Source organism: Lepisosteus platostomus, chromosome 1 (assembly GCF_059453375.1).
Source record: "Lepisosteus platostomus isolate fLepPlt1 chromosome 1, fLepPlt1.hap1, whole genome shotgun sequence".
Classification (NCBI taxonomy): domain Eukaryota; kingdom Metazoa; phylum Chordata; class Actinopteri; order Semionotiformes; family Lepisosteidae; genus Lepisosteus; species Lepisosteus platostomus.
Window position 1 is genome coordinate 558719 of NC_142611.1, and position 22471 is coordinate 581189.

A 22471-nucleotide genomic window follows, 5' to 3' on the forward strand; every position below is an offset into this window, starting at 1 on the left:
ATATGGGTTCAATGAGTCAACCCTCGATGGCTTCTCACTAACAGGACATGCACAACACAGATGAATGACTGCTCTGAAACACGTCAGTGCCCAAGTCTAGCTCTGGAAGCTTTATTCCTCATTCCAGTGAGTGAAGCTGGTGTTGAATCTTATTTAATGGCGTTGATGTCCACTACTCTGATTTGCCTCGTGTTAAAAATTCATGGTCATTGGAAACCAGATATATTATTTAGTTCTAATGAATTCTTTTCAAATCACCACCATGCATTCCCTTGCACAAACTAATATCTACTGATTCCACTGCAGGATTTTAAAGAGGACTACCGTGCCTCTTCATGCTTTGCCTGAGATGATACACAATGTGTATGCGCTGGATAAGACAGTCGATCTGTTTAATGCAACAATGCCTCGCGATTATTTTATGTCTTGTCACCCTGTGACAAGAGCGAAAGGCAGAACTGCCTCGTTTCCAAAAACAACTGAGCTCTTTTTAGCACTTCCCTCCTTCTGAAAAGATTTAAACGCCATGAGGCGCCGGGTGCGTGTGATCGTGATGAACACAACAGGCAGGTGCGCTCCCCATGCGCAGGGCGTGCAGACACCAGAGCAGACTCGCTCACCTGGTCGCCGCCGCCGCCTTCGCCGCCTCCTCATCCTCCTCCTCCGGCTTGTTGTCGTTCTCATCTGTCAGGAGACACAACGTCATTCAGGCGAGAACATGCCCGTTACATCGGCTGCGAGCCTCACAACCGCGCAAGTGTCATCGCAAGACGACGGCAACACGGACACACACGCAAAAAAACCAACAAGAACAGATTCTGACAGCAAATAAAACGGCTGAGTGAAACACTCGAAAAGCATCGATCTGCACTGACCACGGAACGCACCGGCCAGCGATGCCTCTGTTCCCTGCAGCTAAGTAAGCGAAATGCATTAACAGAATGAAAAACTTAAAACGGCGTTAGTTTATTTTCTGAAATTATCACTTAGGTCTTAAGACTTCTAAATTTAAACAAAAAAAAACCTTGCTTTCAGAAAACTCGTTGGGAACTACTCTGGCCAGAAGAAGCACAGGCCGCGATCACACGCAAAACTCTCCAGCAACCTGCCGGGAACTCCTCACCGGCATCGGCACCAGTCTCCCAGGCCCAGGAAATCCTCCTCCCCACTGCCGTGTTCCCCAGAATTGTGACACACTAATGAAAGCCCTACCTCCATAAAGCCATTCCTCCTCCTCGTCTCCCGCACTGGCATCAGTCACTGCCGTCTTCTCTGCCTCTTCCGTAGACATGTTGTTTCCAAACCTGCAAGATGTTTCATAAAAACACTCCTAACACAGCTTTGGGTGAATTTGCCCGCTGAAGTTTCTTCCTTCGCACAGACAGCAGGGCTCCTTGAGAATTTAGTTAGACTCGGTGCCGTTTAACCCATTGGGAAATGCTGAACTCGCAGGGTAACAGCCCAACACGTTTCTACAACAATAGCCCTTTCGCCCCTCACCCGGAAGCAGACAGAACCCGCTCCTACTGACCCGGGAAGTGCTTCTCCATTGGTCCAGCACGTCGTTGGGCAACAGGTCCGACTTTCAGTCAGAACCGAGCATTAGCAGTTTCAAGCAAAAATAGTTACATCTGGCTTCCTCCCCCTATATTGTCTTATATATTGTCTTGTCTACTAACACCCAGACTACGCTACGGAGGGTTATGAGACAATATAAATTCATACTGTCTTAAATGTACAGAACTGAACACAGGCTAAGTACTTTTTACGTGTTAAGAACCACATCTGAGGCCTCTGTCCTCTTCACAAATATTGGTTAATAATAATACACTTTAAGCCCCAGTCTGAACTTTAGTGCTGTATTACCAACAGTGGGAAATACAGGCAGTCCCTTCAAGTTGTTCCGATTTATAGAAAAAAAGAGGGCGTGTCTTATGTTTAATATAAAAAGCTGAAGTTCTGAAAACTGGACATCCCTTACTGTATTGATTAGACGCGGATATAATTAAACAATTTAAAGAGCAGACATGTTCTTCTACCTACCTACATGCTATTCTTGAAAAACAGGCACCGCGTATGCGCTTTCCTCTTACGTAATATTTACGCGACGTGAAAATGCCACGTCACCTTTGAGAGACACATGCATGTGTATTGTCGAGCGACTGGGAAGATTGTAGTTCTCAGACATTACCTTTCTTTAAATCTCTATTCTTGTACCTTTTTCCTTAGAAGAAAACAAACAGAGCGTTTATAAATAATGGCATCCTCACCGGGGCTGGTAAGCTTTCCGAGACAGGCGTGGGATAGTGTGCTGTCAAAGGTAAAGAAAGCGGTTGTTTTCATGGATGACAGGTGTTGCGAGAGCCTGCACTGGTGTGGAGGGACCGAGATGCTGCTCGCAGCCGGAGCCTGTAACGTCAAGCAGTTCTCTAGCTTTGAAGCTGGCAGCGCGAACGAGCCCAAAGCCGTCTTTGTCGTGAGCACGCTGCTGAAGGGCAGGACAGCGGACACCATCAGGGACATCATCGGCCTCAGCTCCTTCCAGTACTGCGTCGTGTTCACCGCTGGCGCGCACTCCGTACACCTCCAAGCCAGCAGCGCCAGCCCGGAGGCGGAGGGGCGTCCCGCTTTCGAGCAGTTCGAGGACAGGCTGTGCGAGTGGATGGGAGACATGAATTACACGGCGGAGGTGATGCACGCCCCGCTGGTGTTCGCCCCCGTGTCGCCTCACCTGCTGGTGGCCCCCGCCTGCGGGGGGCTGTTCCCCCTGCTGTCCCGGGACCTCGAGCTGATCAACAGGGCCCGCCCGGACAAGAAGAAGCTCGCCAGCCTCGCGGACGCTGACATGCACTCCCTGCCCCCGGAGCTGCGGGTTCAGATCCGGACCCTGGTGTCCGGGCTCAGCTCCATGTTTGACTGTCTCAACACACGGGAGGAGTGCTTCGCGGTGGGCCCCACGAGTCGCCTGATAGCCGGGGAGCTTGCCAACCACCCTCAGGCGAAGAACAGGAGGAAAGCGGCCCCAAACAAAGCGTCGATAGTGTTCATTGACAGGACGCTCGATTTGGCAGGTAAGGCGCACCGACAGCACAAGCAGAAACGCCCCCAACACGCAGCAAATGCACACGCAGAAAAGCGCGCAGCAGGGAAAGATTGCTCTGAAATCCCTCGTCCAGACGCAGCCAGAGTCCAGCGCATCTGCTTTGAATGATGTGCTGCAGAAACAGCAAGGTAATGTCAGCTCCCCCTTCTGAGCCCTGCAGTCTATGAGGCACGCCGGGAGTCCGTAGTGCAGGAACGGTGTTATTCTTGTCTCGTGTTATTAAATGTCTGCCATTACTTACTTAACCTCTGTAGGCTAATGTTCAAAGAGAAGTATTGTGTGAACAAAGCACCCTAAAGTTTCCTGTAGATGAAAGAAGACCTCTTTGTTTCAGTCGCTGTCAACAAAGAAATGTGTTCCCTTCCACATGTACAAAATAATGTGAGGTCTGGCTCTTTTCACATTTACTTCTGTGGGACTAAAACTGTGACTGTTGAGTGGCTTCCAGAGTAGTGAAAGCTCATGTCCATTCAGTCACTTACTAGATCAGGGGCCAGCAGGAGTTTCATGAAACAGGGAAATTTCTGACACGTAGACTCTGAAACGCAAACCAGACCATGGCATCGAATAAAGAATCATGATAATGCCTGGAACTGCACACATATGGTGATGTTTTTACCGGTGCCAGAACCATTGCAATATTATTCAAGTTGCACACTAGCATAAAATACTGTGCTTCTTTTTTTATGACATTTTTTCAGATTGTTTTGGTTACCAGTGCTTTTGTAAGCACTGGAAGAGAAGGGTGGTTAGATTTGGCCCCGTGGTCAAGTGGCATCATCATCATCATCTTGACATTGAGGTCTTGGATTTCTCATTCTGACAATGCTGATGTCTTTCAGCTTTCAGTTTTGTTGGAATGTTTCCAATTTCAAGACAATTAGTGGTGCCTTCAGTGAAAAAAGGAAAGCGCTTTTACAAATTGATTAAAAGTTACTGCTTTACACAAAGGGTTGTGGGAGTATGCAGCAAGTGTCCCAGCTGGTACCCTGGCTTCCTTCAAGACACGGCTGGCTGAGATCCTCGAATTGGGTCGAATTGCCTCCTCACTTACAGCCTTCCTCGTGCTCCTCGGAGCATGTTTCATCTGTGCCCTGATCTCTGATCATCGTGGGGGGGGGGGGTCAGTCGACGGGGGTTTGTGGGGACCAGGATTGTGGTTCCTGATTTTGCGTTTGGCCTGATTCCAGGAGCCGTCGGGCACCATGGCGACAGTCTGGTGGAGAAGATCCTCTCGGCTCTGCCGGAGCTGCCGGGCCACCGGAACGACGTGCTGGTGGACATGCTGGAGCTGACGGCCCTGCAGGGGACCGCGGAGTCCCAGGGCATCATCGCACCAGGGTGCCTGGCGCAGCCAAAGTAAGGGCCTCTCCCCTCTCGGGGCCGTCGAGTGCGCTCGCCGCAGAGCCTGCATGAGTTTCTGAGCTTGAAAACGCGTCACGAAAAAGATCATATCCGGGGACCAACTAGCTGACTGTGATGTTTTGAAAAGCTCTATGGGTTTTTCAGTAACCTCATTGCCATCATTTTAATGAGACGTTGGTGTGGATAGTTTTAAAATGTAGTTCCTGAGTATTTTTCCTCAAAGACGCTCTATAGAAGTCAGTTGAACTCTGTGGTCAAGTTAATTTCCATGGATTTAACATCCACGTGCAGGACTGCAGTGATGAGACCAAGACTTGTTTTCTTTTGGTCCTCTTTCGTTCAGAAAGACATGATGCAACTTTTGTTTTTCCTTCAATGTGTCCACGTGGGTTTGGCTTCTGCAGCATCTGAGCCAGGAAAAGGTGCCACTTTGGAGCAAAGGCTGGGCTCTTTTATCCGGAGATCAAGGTTCGAGTTTGACTTGAGTCATTTGCTGACTGGGACTGTGACACTCCAAACAGGGGTGCAGAGCTGCTCGAGAGTGAGTCCTGTAGCTTTCCAAAGTCTGTGCGAGCTTGCAGTGTTGTCTTTGCCATGGACACAGTCAGACACTCAGCTCTGGGCAGGAGTGCATGTTGCAGATACAGCATATGTGTTATCCTGGTCAATCTTGTGCTATAATAAGGGAGGTAGTAGCAAGTTCATGTGATTCCGAATGCAGAGGTAATAAACATGGCCAATTGAAATTATAAGAACAGGAATGAATGATCTTTAGTCACTCTTTCTCTTCTAGATGAAATTTTCTGCCTGTTTCAGTCATCTCGCCCAATATGGATCGTTAAAATCCTCTTCCTTTCTGCTCCACTGCGCTGACCTTAAACATTTTCCGAACTAAAGCGAAATACAAGAACTTTCCCCTTTGAACTCTTTAACTGGTCATGGCAGTCCCTGTGAGCATGGTCGTGGTTTAGGTTAACTGTCGTCCGCTGTTGTATTGTCTCCGAGTGCGAAGCTCTGAAACTCCTGATGTTTATTTTCTCTAAGATGCCTGAGGCAGACAGGGCAGCGGAGCCCATCACTGCTGTGCTAGTTTGCTCAGTTTCTTTATTTTAACAACATGCAGTGCTTGTTGACTCATTTTTTCATATCCTACTTTCTTTTAAGAAAGCAGGAAATTTGACATCCCAATCACTTAGAATAAAAGCTTACATTTAATTAAACTTGCACCTTATAGCAGGAAATTGAAGTGGTAAATCTGCGCCAGTGCTTATGGTTTGGATTAATAATCATAATAATAACAGTGCCATTTTTTCATTCAACGTTTACCTTGGCTCACCAGAAAATCAGAAATCCCACGGAGATAGCTTGAAGTGTTCACGTTATAAAAACATATCTTCAGTTATTCCTTCATGTTTTGTTTATGATTTTGTCTGTTTTTATTGGAGTTAATTATGTTCACATTCTTGGAATAAGTTTTATTTTCTAAGCTTTCTTTTGTTTAAGGGAGTACATTTTTGCATATCAAATACCTTGTTGTTAGTCTTATGTCCTTATCCCACAATAATGTTCGCAGTCTACGGTGCTTTCTGGTTGTTTGTACTAATGTCATTCACTGTGAGCCTGACAATGGGTTATGCTACATGTGCTGCTCTACTCTACTTCTCTGAAAGTCAGTCTCATTCCTTTAATAGTCTGCCTTCCTGTAATTGTAATCCTGTTTTGAATCCTTTAGATTTTTAAAGTACTCTTCCTGTCATGCCATGTTGTGATCACTAATGCTTCTGTTTGCTTATGCTTGTTTGAACAGACTAGATCCATCCATTCTTTCCATTCCTGTAGCAAGTCCACTGACAAACTGCGTAAGAGAGCTGTCATTAGCAATGTCAGCCATTTCAGCAAAATGTATAGGATGTAACTATTATGCACATACTGTAGAGTATATAAAAAGGGTATTATTTTAAAAATAATTTAAAGTTATCTTCATACAGAGGAAAATTTTGAAAAGCTCTGACATAAACATGTAAAAATGCTGTTTATTGCCAAAAAATGTTTTTTTTTTAATCCTTTCATATTAAAATGCCCTCTCGTGATTTATTTGCAGAGGAAAAAAGAGCTATGTAGTAGAAAAGAATGTTAGGATGCTATTCTCTGTTAGGTCTCTCTCGCCCAAATTTGAAATTTTCCTATTAGTTTTGTTGATGTCTAATTCACATTTGAATCATTGGTAATTTTATTTGTGAATTTGTAAGTCTACCTCCCACTCGGAGCCAGGTAGTTGCAGTAATACCTTGAGGTTGTGTAAGTAAACTTCACATTGAATTGAATTTTCTTCTATGTCAGGTTAAATAGGCCACAAACTGTGAAGCATTAGGACCACCTTTCTTTCTTCGTGATGTAAGGTTCTGAGATCATCTCCTTTCCAGTGCTTTACTGGAATAAAGGCGTAAACACATTTGCTGTGCAGATTTAAATGTAAAATATTTTCCTAATGCAGCCCGTTTCCAAGAGAAACATGTTGTTCCCGGTGTTTAATATTGAGATTTCTTGTTGTGATATTGAAGGTCTGGGTGCAGGGACAGCTGGAGCCATTTCATGTGGACTGTTAGAAAACCTGTATAGAGGAGCAGTCACGCTCCAAGGGAAAAAAACACAGACCTGCTGGTGCTTGTGTTGTGTTGTTCAGTTTGATAAAGGAAAATGGAGCAAACTCAATATTGCACCTCGGATTTATAATTGATATAAATATGTGCTATAACTAAATGGCCAATTTGGTTGTTTATAAGAGGTGTTGTTTATCACTGACCCTTTCTAAAAGGCATCGGAAGTTATGTATGTAGCTGTACCAGTGCAAATAACTAAATAGATTAAATGCATCTCAAAGTACAAAATGAAGTCTACCATGTGCATCATGAACCCATTTACATGAACAAGTAAGTGTTGAAGAAGAGTTTTGTATTAAGAAGTCACACTTCTTCAAGTTATGTCATCTCTTTTTTTGTGCTAATATTAGCAGATGAATAAATGTTAAGCACTGAGGGATTCATGCTCTCTAACTCCTACACTTGACTTGTGCTTGTCAGCACATCTCCTTTTTGTCAATACTGTGTACTAAATGTATCTCATTTTCAGCAACGTAAGAGATGGCCGTTGTGAATCTTTGAATCGCGGTGTCTATGGTTGAGATGCATCTTATCACGTAAGGCCTTTAGAAAAAGGGCCTCATGGCACAGAACATGCAGTCGTGAGCTTCCTGAGGCCGGAGCCTACAGCATTTCCGCTCTCACTGGCACTTTATAACCAGAGACTAAAGTGCTGAACCAGAGGCTCTTCTGATTCGCAGTCTTCACATAATTAAACACTTTCCCTTGTGATAAAATGGATGTGGGAGAGTGAATGTTCTGCATGTGCAGCCTGTTAACATTTTCGGTCAACTATCAATCATATCGGTGCCTTTCTCCAGCTCCCTAAAGAATGGGTCCTGCTCCTCATTTCCTGATATGGGTCTGTCTTACAGGTCTCAAAATGGCTAATTGCTCTGCCTGACACACTTGCAATGTGTCCACCTTTGGCAGATCAGTTAGGCATCTGGTAAGGCCATCCCAGCTTAAGCAAAGGGGTTTATTTATCGTGCTTCTAGTCAAGTATCGGGACTCCAATGTCCCCCGCTTTTCCTGACTGCTTTAAAGAGTCGCCTCTTGCCTGCGTGCTCAAGAGCTTTGTGTCAGCCTTATTCCTTCACGTATTGTTTCATCACAGCAATCGTCCTCATTTAGGCCACTATTGACAGAGGAGCAGAGGATGTAGGCAGAAGGTTGCAAGTGTGGCAGTGGTGTGGACGTTGGCTCAGTGGCACTATCTTCCTGAAGTGGACGTTGTGCTCTCAGCAGAGGGCCTTGTGTTCGTCAGTCCAGGAAAGTCCCAACAGATGATAGGTATGATGGGTGTCTAGACGTTTTAGACGAAATGAATTACACTTCATAAAACATCTGGGTTTGCATTGGTTAAAATAACAAGCGTGAAAAAAATATTCACTTCTGTTGGCGTGTGAGCAACTCCCTTTCTGCAGTGCTGTGAACGACTGCACACCAGATGTTTAGAATTTGATGCCACATGACATCAAGCGCCCTGTGATGTTTGTCATCATACCACCCAGCAATTGGCATTTTGAGGCACAATCTAGGGTATCGGCTCCTGCATGTTTCGTCCGTGAGTGTGAGAGGGAAATCTTGATGCTTCTGGACAGCTTGGAATTTCTTCATTGTCTAAAGCAAAATAAGTATTTCAAAGAAGTCGTTGAAAAAAGCAGGTTATAAACGTTTTATTTTGTTTTTCACATCATGTTTCTAATGTCCTGTTTGTGTCTGTTACTGTTTCTCTCAAAACTCTTGTTCTCATAAGTCACACAAGTTTCTTATGAGAGAAATAAGAGGAAGTGGTGTGGGGAAGCATATTAGGGTTACACATACCCAGCTCTTTTTGCTTAACCAGAGGACTTGTAAGGTGCCAGTTTCCTTTAGCATTAACATTTAACATTGTTTTCTTAACTCCCTTATTATTTAACTTTTTAAATCTGCTTTTTCATTTGTGTGTTTTTTGAGAATTGTTGAAAAGCTTCTCAACATGAAACCATATTTAGACCTGTTTCTTTTAGTCCTTACAAGCTGTTATCATTAAAAAAGTATGTGAAATTTTCAATATGTTGAAACATTTTCTGTTCCAAGAAGCATGACAAAGATTTCCATCTCTGGTGAGCGCCCACATGGGGAGATGTTGATATACGCCGTGCTTTGCCATGAAAGGCAAGGGCACAGGTGTGGTTCAGGCAGTGTAGAGAAGCGCACCATGTGGGTGCTGTGGTGGAATACAAAGGGGTACCCACATGGACCCCCATTTTTCTAACACATGTCAGGCAGTTCTGAGGAGTTTATGAAGCAGCTGTTTCTGGAATGCCGGTGGGAAATCAGAAATGGGCTGGGCTTGATTTGTTATAAATCATCCAAACATTTTCACTAACTGCTTAATATTTATAGGGCTGTGCTGAGGCAGAGCCTAACCTAGCAGGCACATGGCACAAAGCGTGACAACAACCTGGACAGGAGACCGCCATACACAAACGCACAAGCACTCGGACTGTAGGCACTGCACTCAGATGCACAGACACACACTCGCTCACTCCCACATGCATAAGAGAGGCAATTTAGACTAGAAGGATAAGTGCCGTTCCTGGAGATGACCCATGTGAACAGTAACAAGGTTTCCATGTCTTGTAATGAACATTAGAAGATCTATGGGTTTGTCCATCAGCAGTCCCAGACGTTGTGCAGGGAGGTGGGGCCTCCAAGTGCTCTTATCATTTAGATTACAGCACGAAAACTAGAAAAAGTTTCAGAAAATATAAATACATAAAAATTCTGTCTTTGATATTAAAGCTGAGGAATATTATTCCCCTAAAGAGTTCTCTCTCAAAACCACTATTTCTGTCTGGCCCCCAGAAAGAGTATAGAGCATGTTTAAGCATGAAGTCCCTCTCACGGTTCCTTTCCTTGCATTGATGTGTAGAGTTGTAGGAAACAAATGTGAGATAAAGCAGGACTTTCATACTGAGGAGATTAACACGATTAACATGATATCTTTTGATCTTCTGAGCAGAAAAATTGAAAAAGTATAATGGGAACTTAAAGGTATTGTCTTGCATTTTCCTTTTAGTACCTTTTTTCATGATGTTTTGCTAAAAGCAAAAAAAGTACATCCGGTTAACGGCCAGAGGGAAGGCATGACCGAGTGTTGTCGAGTTGTACCAACTTCAAGTAATTCTTAATTAGAGAAAAGAGAGCCGTTGATGCAATCAGTGTACAGGACTTAGTCAAAATAATAAATTAAGAAAAGATTTTATTTCTATGGCTCAATGCTTTGTAAGTATTTGCTGTTTTTACTTCTTCAGTGCACAACACCATGTGGCGTTCACACAAGTGCAGTGCTGGGCTTGTTCGGCTGACTGCATCAGTGACGATGAAGTCAGGTGCTGTGTTGTGTCCAAGCAGGCCTCCGGTTTGGGGAAACATGATTTCTTTCAGCCGTGCAGGACACAGAGAAGCCCTCATCAATGTAGACGGGATGGGTCTTTTTTCACGCGACACAGCTCATCAGCAGGCTGACGGCTCACTTCCACTGCTGCCCAGTGCAAGCCTGTCTGGTCCCTCATGTCTGCTTGACCAGCTTCCATTAACAGCCAACGCCTGGCTCAGCTGCAGCGAGGGCAGTGCAGCAAGCAGCCCACCCGCCTTCACCGTGTGAGAAGTTTTTCCTGGCGGACACAGTGCCTGAGCCTTTGATCATGAGTAACTCCTGCTGGACAGAGACGGAGTCTTTCCTCTGCCCTGTCCAACCTGCAGAGCTTTCAAGAAAGTGCTCAGGATAAGATTTACTTTCGTCAGCATAAACGTCTCCATAAACGTCTGTTTGGTTTGGGATGAAATACCGAAGCTGTTGAAGAAAGTGCATGGGAACCTAGCGTGAATGATGATGCTTGAGATGACTCAAAAAGAATCCTGATCTCCTGTGAAAAATATATACTATACTATACTCCGATCTGCAGACCAGATTCTTTGGGGGGAAAAAAAACTCTTTGCCATTCCTTCTCTCTGTGAATAGAAAAAGAAATAGTTACTGTTATTTTTTCCATTTGCTATATCCACAATGTGTGCAGCCAAGTATTTAATATAAAGCTTTTATTTTTTTCTGTCTAGAGCCATTCGCAGCCTAACCTTGATTGAGGAGAATTTGTTCACGTCCCAAAATAAGCAGTTCGCTGGGCTGCAGAAGCTGAGCAGGGCTGTTCTGCGAAGGGTGTGGGCCGGGAGGAAGAGTGTGCTGGTCCGCAGACCAGATGTCGAGGAAGCTGCTCCAGGGGCGGTCTTGTCAGAAACGCCTCCTTTTGACACAGATCCCTGGTTCATTCAAGGTTTCATACGGTGTTGTCTTTTGTGTTATTGTTTGTTCTGCTGTGATAGTGCCAAAACCCACACAGTAAAGACTGCGATTATTAAATCTGCGCCAGACATAAAACTGCTGCTCTCGTCCTCTTCCTCAATTCAGTCACCTGAAGTGTCTCATTGCAGCACCGTTTCAAAAGCCATGCTTCTTTTTGCTAAAGGTGGAAGGTAGGCTTTAAGAGGGCTTTATGACTTATCGTGCTCTGCAGCATTTTGATCAAGGTTTGTTGTATGTGCGCGTTTGTGACATGACTGTGTCTGGCCTGTGCAGGGCTGACAGTGGCCAGAGCGTGTGGCCTTTTGCAGCTCTGTTTTCAGGTTTCTGAGCGAGACCTCAGAGTCTTCGCAAGGAAATGTGGGTTAAATTGACACGAAAGGCTATAGTTGTGTCTCAGTGTCTCAACTGCCATCTGTGACACTGACACTGACCTGAGCTGTGCTGGTGTAATAAAGGGTGCAGCATACAGAGGGATAAGTGTTCACAGCAGCAAAACCATTCCAAACTGCAGGCTGGCATTGTGTGAGCAAAAGGCATTTTAAAACCTTCCCCAGTTTGGAGAGATGGTCTGTGATCCAGATTAAATCAAAACCTTAATGTTACACCAGCAAATTACTGGCCCATCTTGGAAGGTGGGTTACCCTATGGAAGCTGCAGACACTTTGGGTAGTAAGTAACGCAGGTGGGGTCAGGGAATGAGGGAAAAGGGGAAGGCAGGTGTTGAGACTCTTGGGGTGTTTCTTCTGCTCAGATTTAGACAGTCCCATACACCTTGAACAATTCATTCCGAATTCACCGTCAAAAGGGATCCTGACTTCCAGACATCATTCCTCAAGATTCTTGTCTCCCTGTAGGGTTTCACATTTGTAGGACAGGTGTGATTAAAAAATCCACATCTGCCATTCTTCTCTCTGTACTGCCTTACTTCAGGAGTGAAAACTTCACTGTTGCTAGCACAGGGCTGGATAGCCCTGGTCCTAGACTGCTGCTTTGTTTCTGGTTTTCCTTCCATCTTAGGCCTTAATGTCTTGTAATTGAACCAGTTGAGTGGATGAGAAGTGAATCAGCTGTGCTTTCCAGGCCTTAATCAGGTGCTAATTGTAAGGTGTCTTTAAAACCTGCAGGAGCCTGGCGCTCAAGGTCTGGAACCGCCCAGCCCTGTGTTAGTGCTTTAATCTGGGTCTATTACATACTGCACTATTGGAAAAAACAGACCCCATGCCAGTTTACGTTAAAAGCTGGGCTGTTGTTGAACAACAAATATTGCAGAACTTCTTGTCTTTGAAAATTAATCTTAAGCAGTGCAAGTAAAACAGTGCGGTTGAGCTTTAAATGCGCAAATCCACAGTCCATTACCAAAACGCTTTTATTATAGTACAGCTGACATCAAAGCAAACAGCCTTTTACTTTGTAATTTGGTTTTTTTTCGCCTAATCAGATCAATCAAGCGTTGCACACGGCTGGTTGAAGTTTGACATTACTTCTAATTGCAAAGATGAGTGGACCTGAGCTTAACGGACAGTACAGAGTGGCCCCCAGGTTACAGCCTGCCATCTGGGAGCTGCACACGAGGCAGCTCTTGGGTTTGTTCCAGCCACTCAAGCACCACTTCACATTTTCATACTCACCAGGCGACGGCATCGTCTCTCGTGATTGTTTGTTGGGGGGGGAGGGAGATAATAAGTGGCACATTTGACAAAAGACAAAGGTTTTGGACATATTTTTAAACATTCGAGTGAACCCTCTGTAAATAAAAAAACATCTGACAAAGGTGCATTTTCCGTTTGTATATTATCTGAGGAGCAATATTGAGTCTGAGCAAATGCTGGCATCTCTTGCAAGGTGAGATGAGATTTCTGGCCTGCCAGCATCGTGCTGATGTCCTGACAGCTGTCAGACAAAACCTGCTCCGCTGACTGGAAACCATGGTGCGTGACTGAAGTCGGCATCCCTGGGCATTGCGCCAGCCCTCACCTGGGGGTCGGAGGTCAGCCACAGCTTTATCGGTCCATGCGGAGCTCACTCTGACAGGGTCCTTCCTGTCTGTACTGCCTCTGCTGGGAAGGGGTGTGGGGAGCCCTCTGGAACAGTGAGCCTGAAGGTCTTCTTGCGAGATCACCAGTGTTAAAATAAGATCACATCCCTGGTACAAAACTGGTGTTTCTTAGAGCCTCAGTGTGAACTGGACATGGAGCCACTCTAAATTAAAATGAAGTATGTTGAATATATTGAATATTGAGCTTTTCGGCAATGAAGCAGCGGTGACCTGCAGTGTAGTTTTTTACGTATGGTATGGAGTATATTAGACAGGCCACGCGCCCCTCTGTTGTGGTGCTGGCTCAGGTGAAAGGAGCGTTCTGTGGGGTGTGGCTGACCAGGCAGGTGACTCTTTCTCAGGCAGGCGTGCTGAAGGTCAGACTGCGGCCATAGGGGAGGCTGCTGACTTCATGGACAGATTCAGACCTGTCCCTCAATAGTCCTCAAGCGTTTGTTTGACAACAAAACCTTTCAGAAAATTAAATTAGGGATCTGAGGCCTTTTATGTCATGTATACATTTCTCTTTTCTGATACTGTATACATATCTGGATTTAACATTTCTGGTACTCAGTATAGATACAGTGTGTCCAGTCTTTTGGAGGCGTGTGTAGGTGAACAGACTGGCATGCTGAGTGCGAGCTGCCCCTCTCTGCCCTGGGGTCCAGGGGTCAGAGTTCAGCCCCCCCTCCAGGTTGCACAGCCCAGATCACAGAGATGCCTAAAAACTGTTCATGGACCTTGTTCTTGCTTTCCTTCAGAGAAAGTGATATTGTCTGACTGGATAAGGATTTCAACTTTGTAATTCTGACCAGAAGCACTTTTATTTTCAGTACTGGGGGCTTTGTCCAAAATGATCTTAATATTGATAAATCTATCTTTTAGCTTTCTTGTGTGCACGAAGTGGAGGTCAGGTCATGCATTCTATGTGCTTGGAGTGCTATGTGTGTCATCTTATTTGTCTTCTTCTGAAGCCAGATAATGTTCAAGGCCTGCTTTCTCTCGTAGCTGGTTTTGATTAAGCACAGAAGGTGACAGCTCTGGCCCTTCAGGAAGTTGTCAAGAGGATGACTGTGCTGAACTGGAAGCTCAGAGAGAGCATCTGGCAAAAATACTATACAGTGTTTTTCATGTTTTCTTTAATTAAATTAGGAGAATTATACTATTAACCACTTCCCTTGTAGGATTTATTTAAAATTCATTGCAGTTCCTTTTTAAATATGGGCTCACAATGTCATAACAAAGCTACTGTCTAACTCCAGGAGAAGTTCTTCATTTTTTTTTCCCACTCCTTCTCTTGCGGACAGTGTTGCACTTGGATCACTGGAAATACATGTCTGTTCCTCTCCTTACAAAACTGTCTGGAACGAGCATGGGCTTCTTACGGCAGATATCGTCTTTGCTTTTGTTTTGTGTTTCCGGACCGAAAAGGAAGTATTGCTGACAACAGAGTAGAGTAGAGGAGTTTATTGCCTTATGTACACGTACATTGCGATTCTTATTCACACTGATCTCTCGGGACATAAACAGTTCAACAGGCAACACCAAACAATGTAGAAAGTACATGTCAAATGTAATACATAATAATAACAGGAACAATAAAAATGTTGTGGGACAATAAATATGTAGCAGTGAGAAAAAAACATTGTAGCATGGCTTCATGGCGCCAGCGGATGGTGTGGATCTCGCCGATTGATGGTGAATCAAGGCGGCTTGAGCTGCTGGACTCTTGAGTTGGTGGCAGTCGGGAGCAAGCAAGCCGATACCCCAGCTTCTTTCAGGAAACAGCCTGGTGAGATCCCGCTGATGAACAATCAGCAAGCCGCTAATTACACAGGTGCTCTGCCACCTTTCTTACCTTCTCGTGCACCAGCGCAGGTGGCAGGCCGCAGGTGCTGGGACAGGGACAGCCTGGAACCCGCGGCCTCCTGTTTGACAGGGCCAGTAGTGGTTTTGTCCTGCTGTACCGAGCACTAGCATGAAGCCGTCCATTCCTAGGGATGTTACTGTGGGCTTGACGGTCTTTACAATCTGCATGATCCACCCGTCCTGGATCTTGTACACAGGCAGATGAGCATGGGCCAGAGTGCACACGCCTCCTGATCTTAATGCCCGGTGACATATTTATTCTCTTTAACCTTCTCCTCCGGGCTTGTTTTCACTACGCTCATGTTAGAGCAAGGATGTGGGTTAGTTGCAAACCACTCAGCTGTGTGTCACATTATATCTGCAGTTTCCCTTACGGGATCAATAAGCTCACAGCCTGACCAAGCTCATAGCCATCATGAACAATGCCTCTCATCCGCTTCATGGGACTGTTATTGGGCAGCGGAGCACTTTTAGCAGCAGACTGCTCCAGCTACGGTGTTCAAGGGAATGTTTCCGCAGGTCTTTCCTCCCGGCGGCTGTCAGGGTGTATAACGCTGCCCTAGGCTAGGACTGCTAGCCCTTCATCTGCTCCTCTATGGACAGCATGTTGCTCCATTGTACTTTTTGGACACTCAATCTGTATATACCTATGCACATTTTGCACGTATTTTATGACTATGATCATATTTTGCACACACCTATGTATGTATTTATTGACTGTATTTTATATTTATTTTGTATTACTGTACTTATTCTAATGTTTCGTCTATTCTGATGTCTGTCTTTTTGCTTGTCTTGGGCTGCTGTAACACATCAATTTCCCTTCAGGATCAATTACATCTTACCTCTATCTAATAAAGTATCTATCTATAAGCAAGTGGAATATACGCACTTCCACAGATGCAGGCATGTCCTCTGCCCCACTAAAGCTGGATAGAAGGTAATTCCGGCATGCTGTTTTTCTAAATTTAATAAGTCTCAGCTCTGCACTATGAAAAACAAATGTCTTGGAAATGTGGATATCATACAGATGTTATGTGACCTGCAGTATGTTGGACAAAGTATTATAGACTGGAAAAAGGGCTTCAGTTGGTTAAGAGCAAACGAAACGGACACTTAGCTGTTGGAATATGCTAGCCTTATGAACTTCAAGAGCAAAGAAATACAGACATACCATGAGTGAACCTGCAAGAGAAAGGCAGAGAGATTTGTGGTTCCATCCATGAGCATGGCAAGACCTGGTCCTTCTGACAGCCACCGCTCTCTGCCTTGCCCCAACCCTAACCCTTCACTCGTGAATCAGACTGTGGCCTCTACAGGCCTGGGCTGCTGCCAAAGCACACAGACACGGCTGAGTCTGCAGCACATCGCACCAGCGGAGTGGCCTGAGGTTTGTCGTGCACACAGGAAATCCACCCCTCCTCTTTTTATTCAAAAAAATGCTGGGTTTTAACATTATACCCTTTGTAATGGTCAGACTTTGTGGTTCCTCTTTATTGTACGCTGGGTAAATTGCAGATTGGCAAATGTTTATTTTTTCATTAGCGTTATGCTCTCCAGTGCTGTTAAAGTTAAAGTGCTTCCTAGATAAGCTTTTTAAACTGCACTTGGTGCTCAATGGGGCTGATGTATAGTAATTGTCATCAATTACACCTCAATTAATGATACAGTTACAACCACCCACCCCAAATAACAACAGTGTGCTTATCACTGCTACATTTCCACAACACTGGGACGGCTGCCTACCTCCTCGTCCTGTCCTGTGGAGGGGCTGATCATACTATAAGTACTCTAAATGCGATCATGCTATAAATACCTCACAGACTGGAGTTGTAAACTACACTAACAGAGATTGGGCTATAAAGGATGTAGTAGTAGATTGTTCCCGAGCTTCCTAGATTCTTTTCTGTTGAGGAGGTCACACTGCAGAGCGCATTCGCCATCAGCGCATACCTGCCAGGTGTCTGCGCGCAGGAGGAAGGGCCTGACCAGCAAGCGAGATGCGTTTCCCGCTGACGTCGGTCGTGTCTGCAGCCCAGTCGCATCCCGTTCTTCTTCCAGCAGGGCCTCTGTCAGGCCGGGGGGTGATGGTGACTGTGGATGGGACTGGTTGTCAGCAGGGTGATGATGTGGGGATTTTGCTCTGGTCAGTGGAGGTGGTGGACATCTGTCTCTTGTCTGTTTGTCTGGGGGCTCTTAATATATTGACATATCCAGAAATTACTCATCTCCAAACTGCTTTCTGTTGCTTGTGTTTTTCCTAAATGCTGTTAAGTTTTTGATGACATGACACACTGACCTCGCGGCAGAGATGTTGAATGTGTAAACCGGAACCCGCCAGACTCCCTGTTCTGTGGGAGCTGAACTCCTTACAGTGCACAGGGTGGTTCTGTTTTGGCTGAGGTAAAAATAAAACGCAGCCCTATGAACCTAAGTGGACTTCTGAATGTCTTAATGTGGTTTTGCAGTGTATTTATCTTGGACTTGAATGTTCCTTATGGTAGCTTTGCAGAGACAGAAATGGCCACCTAGTGAATGTTTAGATGTTCTGAGAAGAAACTGGCGTGGGTGCTGTGCGATTCTGGGAGTCCAGGGTCTGTCTGAACTCGGCTCTTTGCCCTCTTTGCACATTCATGTGCTTTTTCCACTGTGTCAGGAGTATCGGTTGACTCCAGCGAAATAATGAAATCACTGTATTTGATTTGGTGAAATCTTCAAATCCAGGATATCAGAGCTGCATATCAGGAGGGTAACAGAGGGGTGGGGAGGTCATTAACATTATGAGTATAAAATAGATTATAAAGAAGAGTAAGACTTTCCCTTTAGTGATGACTGGAGGATTTTGAAATTGGTTCTTTCGGCCAGTCAGGATGGACATTCCTTTAACTCCGGGAATGTACATAGTTGCTTTTTTCTGGACTGGTTCCAAGGCAGCAATATCTTTTTTGCAATGTAGTGACCAAAAGTGTACACAATACTCTAAATTAGGTTTTGGCAGTGCATTGAACAATGTTGACATAACATGCCCTGATCTAAATTAATTCTGTTTATCTTCTTTATTGCTTCCCCTCACTGTCTAGCAAATGTAACCGAATAAAAGATTAAATGTAAACATCCAAGGTTTTTTCTTAGGGATATTCCTCAGGTTTAGTTTGTCCTATCTTTTAAGCTGCCTGTTTCTGCTACCTTTATGTAATACTCCCCACCTGTTGATATTCGAATGCCATCAGAATAGTCTGTCCCTTTTACAGTGTCATTATGAATTGGGAAAAGCAGTGGTCCTCATCTATTTGTATTTTGTCTCCTGCTCTATTTATATGCTCTATATACAGTATAGTCCTGTTGATTGATCCTCTAGTTTGGGTTTACTTATAGTTTCATTAACCTTAGGCCTACATGTGATGGAAACAGGACTTGCTGGTTTGCAGTTACCTGGTTGGGTTATGTTCCCCTTCTCCTGGATGGGTGCTCCATCAGCGCTTTCCCAGCCAGTGGGTACAGCCCTGTAAAGACTGGTAGGAACCTGCTCCATCTTGAGCGTTTTAATGAGGGAGCAAAGATGGACCCCACACACAATGGTGGAGTTGGCATCTCCAGGGCCAAATTCCTGCAGGCTGGGTGTGTTGTACTGTTTAACCAGTGATAAACGAGCTTGTCTGCGTACTGTTCTGCGTTGTTTTAAGAGTCTGACCTCGGCAACCATTACAGTGATGATAGTAATAGGCTTTGAAATAAAAGCCTGACCGCTTTGAGCTCTGAACAGGTATCGCGTGCCCAACTGAGGATGCGCAATTCTCTTTGTGGGTTTTAATGTAAGCAAGAAAATCTGTGGTGGGGGACATGAATCATTTGTCATTTGTCAAGTTCTTCCAGTAAAACTGCGCTCTCTCTTTGGCAAAACATTGTTTAATCGCTGGTTGAAAAAAGCGGGAAAAATTAAAACTGACATTGAGGTCTGAATTCTCATCAGCGCCGGGGGGGTGTTAGACATGAGCTTGGTGATTGCCTAATCGTGAGAGTGTTTTCACAGCTGATTGTTGAAGCAGCTCAGGTTGACTGAGGGTTAGTCTCTCTTCGGTGCCTGCAGGCAGCCTGAGTCACTCGCGTCTCTCCAGCAGCTCTCGGTCAGTGCTGGGGGAGGAGGGGGCCCTGTGGCTGGCAGAGGTGCCGCTGGCTTTCCTGGGCCTTGGTTATGTGTTTTTCAGAACCGGGCTGGTCTTGTTAAAATGGCGGCACTGGTGATGGCAAACGATAGAAACCAAATGGGTTCCACAGCTCGTGCTCGCCTTTGTGCCCCGTGTCTTCATGAAGTTAATTGAAAATAACTCAAAGCATGCAGTTTCTGCTTCCACGATTAGGTTGTGTTTTTTTTATTTTTAGGAGAAAATAATACAAAATACTAACATACCACAGTAAATCAAGGCCTAAATCTCTGAGGAGCTACTCTCACCATCTCGGAATCGCTCGCCAAGTGGTATCCCATAAGCCCCCGTCCTCCCAGCCCAGAGGGCCAGTCAGATAGCTGTGTTCGGGGGCTCTGGTGACCGGGGGCAGGGCTGGGGCTGCAGTCTGTCTCTCCGTGTCCCTCGGGCTCAGGCATCGACTGGGGGGATCTGGCGGGGGGGTCAGACAATTGAAACCATACTGTGATCCAGACACACACTTTGGCCAAAGTTAGGGCTTCTTGCATGGGACGCAGTCAGAAATGACAAAATGGGCGAGCCACGTAAAACGCATTCCAAATGTGCTGTTTTTATGAGGGGAGTTAACATACATGAGCTATTTATTGATTTGTTTTTAAATCCAGCCCACGTGAGGAAGATTTATCACAAAGTTTGTCTTTTTTTCATCCTTGTAGATTCCAAAAATGGTAAAGCTACAGTTTTATTGTCCTCAAAGATAACATCTCAGGACTTTGCAGGATTTCTTCACAATCTGCTTCTGACGTGTATCCATTTTATTTCTCGATTCTTGATTTATATATAAAAAAACCTTCTACCGGTAAATGTGTCAGACCTGTTTCAACTAATTCAAGTTTCAGATACCTTCTAATAATTCTGAATAATAAGTTCAGTTACAATTCTTAGAGCAAAACGGAATTGATCAAGATTGTCAGGCAAAATTCCCAAAAAATATTTTAATTCCACTAACTGTTGAGAAAGTTTAAAGAAACAGTCTTCTCTAATTTTGTTCTGTCATGCCAAATCTGTGCCTTTTACAAAAATTCTTTTGTCCTTCCCATAATTCATGAACCACAAGCAGTTGGAAAAACAAAATATTAAATGAGCGTTTTTTTCCCCTCTCGAGCTTGTTCTCTCCTTTGTCTCTCCTTGTCTTTAAAATCGTGTTGCTCAATCGGAGCCCCCTTCTCAGGCCGCAGTGTTTAGGAATGGAACAGATTACATCTGATATTAAACATATGGTAGCAGTTACGAGGGAAAGGAGGTTTTTTTTCCTTTTGAAAGAAAAGAAGAAAAACAGCATGGCTTAAAACTCGGGCTCCATGTCAGTTTGTTTTTAAGAAACGGGACTGTGATATTCTATCTTTAGTTTGCCGTATTCCAGCCAAATAAATCACCTTCTGAAATTGGGGGCTGTGGCTCTTCCTTTCCGCAACATTCATTAAGGTTTATGATCACGGAGCTCTTGTATGAACACAAAGCCAAAGAACGTTTTGTTTTGTGACAAAAGAAGCTTTCAAAACAAAAACATCTGAGCTGGAACTAGAGGCGAGTGTCCACGTTACCACCGATCTAGAGGCACGAGCAGGTCAGGCTAAGAGCGGCGTGTGCTGAGACAGGATGGCAGCCTCTCGAAAAAGGAGACCCATTCTGATGATGTGTGGACAGGGGACCGGACGAGCAGAAAAGCTCCAGGCTTACACTTCCACTTTAATCTGCAGCCTGAAGGGTAATCAGGGACACGACAGCTCACAAGTGTGACATGTACAGTATCTCGCATGCGTAGCCCACTTCAGGAGCCACACACAGTGCGCAGCGTTCGCTATTGCTGAGTGAGACCCTGGGGATGGGGGTCAGATGGCTGTGACATTCTGATGCTGTAAGGGCTGGGGGAATGTCGGGCAAGTCTGCCCTCTCCCCTTGACGTCCGGGATGCGCAGAAGGAAGGGAAGGGGCCCGATGGCTCCCTCTCCTTTGCCCGCTGTGGGGGAACCGCTCCGAGGGTGGGCAGCGTCTGACTCCGGCACTCTTGTTTCCCTGCAGTGACCCCGCAGCCCGCGCCCTCTGGGAGTCCATGCTGAGCGCCAAGCACAAGGAGGCGGTGATGGAGGTGCGGAGACACCTGGTGGAGGCTGCCAGCAAGGAGAACCTGCCCATTAAAATGAGCCTGGGTAAGGAGCGTTGCTCAGTCCCTCCCTGACCCTCAGGCAGGAGGGAGGGATGCTAATGACAGAGGACTCCAGGAACATGTTCGCCCCCTTGCTCTCTTCCCAGGAGAGGGGAGCGACTCGCATGCAGGGCGGGCGCTGCTGCCAGTAAGCCAGCCAGACCGTGCACAGTGAGGCTCTTGAGCAAAGCGCTGTTCCAAGCCCCTGCCTCTAATTGAGCACATCAGAAACATTCCTCAGAAGTAATTTGGCAATCCTATTAACGTCATCATTTGCTGAGGTATTTTAATGCTTTGTGACTCTTGTGTTCCCCCCCCCCCCCCCCCCAAAAAAAAAGCAGTTTTGCTGGCTGTGAGGCTAGGTGTCAGTGTTCATACTGTGACTTTCACAGCCCCGAACCCCTGCCATGTGAGGAGGTGTGTGTGCTCTCATGTATCGCGTGTCTTCGGTGTCGGTGGAGCCGGTGCTACAGTAGTGTAGGAACAGCGGGTCTCTGTGAATGGGAATAGTATGATGAGAGCAGTGAGAGGTGAGACCACTGTACTCTTCAGGCTCCTTGCAGAGTCTTTCTGTTATTGTTCATGTCACAGCTGGGCCCCTGTCAACAATCCTGAAACACTCAGTTTCATTAAGTACAGACAGTTCAAACACTCTGAGATGCTCGCACTCTTCACCACAAACACTCATTAGGTGACGTGCCGACTTTCTGCTGGTTTTTGTTTCTTGTCATGTAAGAGAAAAAATGCACAAATTCGCTGAG

General features: G+C 45.4%; 2 protein-coding genes across 9 annotated transcripts in view; one reads left to right on the forward strand and one right to left on the reverse strand.

The window, feature by feature from the left end:
- fip1l1a (FIP1 like 1a (S. cerevisiae)) overlaps positions 1–2394 on the reverse strand; it is a 37349-nt gene extending 34955 nt beyond the window's left edge. For 3 of the 7 annotated variants that reach the window (XM_088628854.1, XM_088628946.1, XM_088629296.1), the window contains exons 1-2: positions 1213–1304; positions 621–684 (exon numbers count right to left, since the gene is read on the reverse strand). In XM_088628854.1, the coding sequence (XP_088484980.1) occupies positions 621–684; positions 1213–1291 (143 nt within the window). In that variant the 5' untranslated portion in view covers positions 1292–1304. Of the gene's footprint in view, positions 1–620; positions 685–1212; positions 1305–1531; positions 1685–2043; positions 2088–2270 lie in introns of those variants that run through there. The other 4 variants (XM_088629124.1, XM_088629384.1, XM_088629037.1 and 1 more) reach the window with 4 other exon arrangements.
- scfd2 (sec1 family domain containing 2) overlaps positions 2124–22471 on the forward strand; it is a 145139-nt gene continuing 124791 nt past the window's right edge. The window contains exons 1-3 of one of the 2 annotated variants that reach the window (XM_088628665.1): positions 2124–3071; positions 4294–4462; positions 21587–21714. In XM_088628665.1, the coding sequence (XP_088484791.1) occupies positions 2258–3071; positions 4294–4462; positions 21587–21714 (1111 nt within the window). In that variant the 5' untranslated portion in view covers positions 2124–2257. The remainder of the gene's footprint in view (positions 3072–4293; positions 4463–21586; positions 21715–22471) is intronic. The other variant, XM_088628751.1, reaches the window with a different exon arrangement.